Source organism: Crocuta crocuta, unplaced genomic scaffold (genome assembly GCF_008692635.1).
Source record: "Crocuta crocuta isolate KB4526 unplaced genomic scaffold, BGI_CrCroc_1.0 scaffold480, whole genome shotgun sequence".
NCBI classification, from domain to species: domain Eukaryota; kingdom Metazoa; phylum Chordata; class Mammalia; order Carnivora; family Hyaenidae; genus Crocuta; species Crocuta crocuta.
In genome coordinates, this window is record NW_027532418.1 from 738,580 (window position 1) to 744,579 (window position 6,000).

The 6,000-nt window shown below is 40.5% G+C and overlaps 1 protein-coding gene across 1 annotated transcript; it reads left to right on the forward strand.

Annotated features, from left to right (window-relative positions):
* Positions 1-45: 45 nt before the first annotated feature.
* LOC144243899 (olfactory receptor 4F21-like) lies at positions 46-996 on the forward strand. The gene has a single exon (XM_077779038.1). The coding sequence runs from the start codon at positions 61-63 to the stop codon at positions 994-996; it is 936 nt and encodes a 311-aa protein (XP_077635164.1). The 5' UTR covers positions 46-60.
* Positions 997-6,000: the final 5,004 nt, after the last annotated feature.

Below are 6,000 nucleotides of genomic sequence, written 5' to 3' on the forward strand. Positions count from 1 at the left end.
TCATGTTTCTTCATTTTTCTATCCTCAGACGATTTGAGATCACCTCTTCAGTCCAAGTCAATGAATGGACTAAATCAATCTGTACTTTCTGAGTTTATGTTGCTGGGAATCGCTAGTTCTTGGGAAACTAAAGTTTTTCTCATGTTGATATTTTCCTTGATCTATTTGGGGATCATCCTGGGAAATCTCTTCATTTTCTTTTTGGTAATTTTTGATTCTCATTTACATTCTCCTATGTACTTCCTACTGGCCAACTTGTCCTTCATTGATGTGGGGCTTGCCTCTACCACAGTCCCCAAAATGATTAGAGACCTTCTAAATGAAAACAAGATAATTTCTTTCCAAAGTTGTATGACACAGATATGCTTCATCCACATCATGGGAGGAGTGGAGATGGTGTTACTCATCGCCATGGCATTTGACAGGTACACAGCCATCTGTAAGCCTCTTCACTACTTGAACATCATGAACCCTAAAACATGTGTTTCATTTGTAATTGCTGGATGGGTCATTGGAGTCATCCATGCTATGTCTCAGTTTGCTTTCATTATAAACTTGCCCTTTTGTGGTCCTAATAAAGTGGACAGCTTTTACTGTGACTTTCCCAGGATCATAAAACTTGCATGTACAGATGGAGCCAAGTTTGAGTTTATTATTGCTGCCAACAGTGGCTTCATGAGCATGGGCACCTTCTTCCTGCTGATCCTTTCCTATGTCTTTATTTTGGTCACTGTCTGGAAACGTTCTTCAGGAGACTTATCCAAGGCATTTGTCACTCTGTCAGCTCACATCACTGTGGTGGTTCTATTTTTCACTCCATGCATGTTTCTCTATGTATGGCCTTTCCCCACATCATCAATTGATAAATACCTGTTCATTGTTGACTTTGCTATCACTCCTGTCTTGAATCCTGCCATCTATACATTGAGGAACAAAGACATAAAGGTGGCCATAAAAAGATTTAGCAAATGGGGACATTATGTCAAATTTTGCTGACTAAATCTGGCTTTGGAGCTCTAAAATTATACACCCATCAGCCTTTTGGATATTTTCACATAGGTTTCAGATACTTGCCACATCCAGATCTGGACATAACATCTACATCATTGAATAGATTTCTACTACTTCCGTAAAACATTTACTCATTACCTTTACTACCATGGAAATTGTGAATCCACTATGCTATGGGTGATTTTGTCAGACAGCATTACTATCTACTAAATATTTATAATTGAAATTATGATCATTTTTATAATAGAAGAGTACAATTACATCTCTTCTGCTTCCTACAGGTTTGCAAATGAACTGTCAACTTGCTATGGAGAATATTAGGAATCATTATATCAAAGTTTTGTAAGACTAGTAATTCTATCTAGTTTACTCAGGTTGTACTCCCTCAGAAGATCCAAAGACAAAATTTGATATGTCAGTAGTTTATTTGAAAGCTGATTTTTGGAAACATCATTAAGGAAGTGGAAAATGAGACAGAAACATGAAGGATGCTTATGTTGATAAATCTAATAGATTTGAGCTTATCATGGCTCTCTGGGTGACTCTATAAACTGTGGCTTAGAATTGCCCTAACTTAAGGTAAAGAAAGCTAGAATACTTTTTCATTTTCACAGAGTGCATTAACTTCTTGGTATGTCCACTCTTTCCCATATAGAATACTTTGCCTTATAGAAAGCTGTCAGGTAGAGTTTCAGTTGCTGGCAGTAGAAAACCATGTCTGTGTTTGGAAACGATAAATGCCAAGGTATATCCCACTTTTCAAAGATACTTAGTCCCTATTAAACATCATTTCATCCTGCTATAGATTTTTAAAGCAGCAGTTGGATAAGATAATTCTGGGTTGAAAATCACTATTGTAAAAGTCATTATGGATTTTCACTCAGTTCATGCTTATTGGTCTCATGTTACATGCTAACTTCAAGTGTTTCATCTCTACTAAGGCCTAGCAACTAGCGAGAAATGTTTGTTTCCTTCCTTCCTCTTAACACTTCCTTTTTCTTTCATTTGTTCTTTCTTTTACTTCCTTCCTTCCCTCCTTTTTTTCTTTTCTTTTTCTTTCTTCCCTCCTTTTTCTTTCTTGCTTGCTTTCCTCCCTTCTTTCTTTTCTTTTTTCTAACTTTTATTTTTGGTTTTTAAATTATTTTATTGAATTATAATTAACTTATAGTGTTATATTAGTTTTGGGTGTACAATGCAACAATTCAACATTTCTGTGCAATACTCAGTGCTCACCACTATAAAGTACTTACCATCTGTCACCAAGTAATACTGTTACCATATTATTGACTATATTCCTGATGCTGTAATTTATTATAAAATAACTGACAGTTTGTGCCCCTTAATCCCCTTGGTTTATATTACCTATTCTCCCACCAACCTCACCTCTGGCAACCATCACTTTATATTCTGTTTTGAAGAGTCTGGGGCTTTTTTGGGGTTTTTTTGTTTTGTTTCGTTTTGTTTTATTTTTCCAATTTAGAGATTTATTTTTTTTCCAGATTAAATTTTTTTTTTTTTTACAAATAGTTTATTGTCAAGTTGGTTTCCATATAACACCCTGTGCTCATCCGCACNAATGTGGTTTTTATCTCTTCTTTTATTGATGTGATGAATCACATTAATTGATTTGCGAACGTTGAACCAGCCCTGTAATCCAGGAAGGAATCCCACTTCATCTTGGTGGATAATTCTTTTTATGTGCTGTTGAATTCGATTTGCAAGTATCTTGTTGAGGATTNAACATTTCGCCATCCCCTTACTTTTAATCTGAAAGTATCTCCCGGTCTAAAATGAGTTTCTTGTAGACAGCATATAGATGGATTTTGTGTTTTTATCCATTCTACTACCCTATGTCTTTTGATTGGAGCATTCAGCCCATTGACATTCAGTGTTATTATTGAGATATGTGGGTTTAGAGTCTTTGCGTCCTTTGTGGAGTTCATGCTTGTGGTGGTGTCTCTGGTATCTTTGTTCCTTGCAACCTTTCCTTCAGAGTGTCCCCCTCAGGATTTCTTGTAGGGCTGGCTTACTGGTGACAAATTCTCTCAATTACTGCTTATTTGGAAAGATTTTTATCTCTCCTTCTATTTTGAATGACAGGTTTGCTGGGTAGAGGATTCTTGGCTGCATATTTTTTCTGTTCATCACATTGAAGATCTCCTGCCATTCCTTTCTGGTCTGCCACGTTTCAGTAGATAGGTCTGTCACCACTCTGATTGGTGTGCCTTTGTATGTTAGGGCCCTTTTCTCCCTAGCTGCTTTCAAAATGTTCTTTGTCCTTATATTTTGCCATTTTTACTATGATATGTCTTGCAGAAGGTCGATTCAGATGACATCAGAGGGGGTTCCTCTGAGCCTCTTGTATTTCAACGTTTACTTCTTTTCCGAGGTCGGGGAAGTTCTCTGCTTTGACTTGTTCCAGGACTCCTTCAGCACCTTTCCCTCTTCTTCCTCTTCCTGGATTCCTATGATAAGGATATTGTTGCGTTTGACCGTGTCGCTGAGCTCTCGAACTCTTCTTTCCTGTTCCTGGATCAGTTTGTCTCTTTTTTTGTCAGCTTCTTGTTTTTCTATAATGGTGTCTTCTAAATCACTTATTCTCCTTTCTGCCTCTTCAATCTGTGCATTGGAGGCCTCTAATTTATTATGTATCTCATTTATCGCTTTTTAAATTTTTCATGCCTATTTATATTCTCCATTTTGTCTGTAGCCACAGTTTCTTTGATGTCCCTTATGTTTTTTTCAAACCCAGCTATTAATTTTATGATTATTAATCTAAAATCTTGTTCATTTATGCTGCTTATATCTCTTTTGAGCAGTTCATTAGCTGCCAATTCTTCTGGGAGTTTCTTTGGGGGAGAGGTTTTTCGTTTCGTCATTTTAGTTACCTTTCTGGCTCTTGTTAGTTTTAATGACCTGTTATGCTCTCTGCTCCTGTGAGCGCTGTTGTATCCAAGAAGACTCTTTGACTGTCCAGGGCCTATCCTTTCAGAGAGTGTTTGTTTGTTTGTTTTATAATTTTTTTTTAATTTTTTATTTATTTCTAGGAGACAGAGACAGACAGCGTGAGCAGGGGAGGGTCAGAGAGAGAGGGAGTCACAGACTGAAACAGGCTCCAGGCTCCGAGCTGGCAGTCAGCACAGAGCCCGACGTGGGGCTCGAACCCACAAACCGTGAGATCATGACCTAAGCGAAAGTCAGATGCTTAACCGACTAAGCCACCCAGGCGCCCCGCAGAGAGTGTTTTTTGAATGGTATCTCTTCGTCTCTCTTGTTGAGACCTTGGTTATTTTGTTTTCCTACTCGTAGTGATATCTGGGACTCTCCACCACGTGTACTTTGGCTTTTTTCTTGAGGTAGCCCTGGAGAGGAAAACAGACTGACAAACACACAGGGAGCAGGGGCACACAAACGCACAGACAAATACGACTAAAATGCAAACTGAGAGGGACAGAGAAAAAGTTAAGGGAAAAGACGGAGGAGGGAGGGCGAATAATAGAAAATCAAAGAATACATAGCAAGGTCAAAAGGAAGAAAAGAAAAGGAAAAAAGAAGAATACCAATGGACAAAGAACAGTTTATAGCATATAACCGGATTTCCCAGGTATAATTAAATAGCCAGATGTATGCAGTGCTGGTTGAAGAGCATAGACAGAGAGAGAAGACAGGGCAGGGGTGGGGGGATTAAACAAAATTGGAAATAGAATGAACAGGCAGAAGGGATATGAAGCTTTTNACGACTAAAATGCAAACTGAGAGGGACAGAGAAAAAGTTAAGGGAAAAGACGGAGGAGGGAGGGCGAATAATAGAAAATCAAAGAATACATAGCAAGGTCAAAAGGAAGAAAAGAAAAGGAAAAAAGAAGAATACCAATGGACAAAGAACAGTTTATAGCATATAACCGGATTTCCCAGGTATAATTAAATAGCCAGATGTATGCAGTGCTGGTTGAAGAGCATAGACAGAGAGAGAAGACAGGGCAGGGGTGGGGGGATTAAACAAAATTGGAAATAGAATGAACAGGCAGAAGGGATATGAAGCTTTTTCAAAGAATTAAAAGATGGAGTATGGTTGGTTAGGTGAGAGAAGGACGCTGGTATTATCCAGAGAAACTATATAGTCTAACTACTCCTGAGAGAAAGAGATGAAAAGGTCGGGAGGTGTAGAATTTACATCTACAGAATGGACTAAATTTGATTGTTTAAGCACGCCGGTGAGGAGAGGTAATCACGTCAGTGTTCTGTGGAAAAAAAGAAAAAAAAAGAAAAGAAAAAAACTCCAAAAACAAAAAAAGGGAAAAGGGAGGAGGGCAGCTCTCAAGCAGGGAGGGGTTGGTGTAATCCAATGCGTCTGGTGGGGGTTCTGCCTTGGCGGTTGTAGGGAGGAGAGTGGTGGCGCTCCACCTTGCTTTTATAGGCCTGTAAACTTCCTGGGCCAGGGGCTCAGCGAAAGTTTGTTGCGCTTTTCAGCCCAGGCAAATCCCAGCCTCCAAATCGCAGGCCAAACGCCCTGCTGAAATTGCCTCAGGAGATACCCTGGCAACCCCCTCAGGGCAATTCCAAGCTTCCAGGCTAGCTCTGGGGGTGGAGCCAGAAGGCGCTGCTCCCTTCTCCTCCAGGTTGGGCTGGGAAGCCTGGGCGGGGCAGGCGGCCTTGTCTGCTGGTGTGCTGAGCCCGCTGGAGTGAGGAAATCAAGTTCCCTCTGTGTCTCGTCACCCAAAACATGAACTCGTGGTCAAATCTGCCAGTTTTTAGCTCTTTGCCTTCCCTCTAGAGTTCCAGCCAGCTAGGAGCACGGACGCTGGTACCTGCGCGCCTCCTCCAGGGGTCCAAGCCTGCCTCGAGGGTAATGGCTGCAGGCGAGCAGCCTCTCCCAGCCAGCCAGTAGCCAGCAAAAAGAAGCAAACCACGAGCCCAACCCCTCCGGGGCGAGTTGGAGCATGGGTGGCCTGAAGCGCAGGTATTTTGTGCGTTTTTCTACACCCCGAG

Bases quoted from the DNA above. Each gene is read 5' to 3' on its own strand.
- LOC144243899 (XM_077779038.1), top strand. From the start codon at position 61: ATGAATGGACTAAATCAATCTGTACTTTCTGAGTTTATGTTGCTGGGA.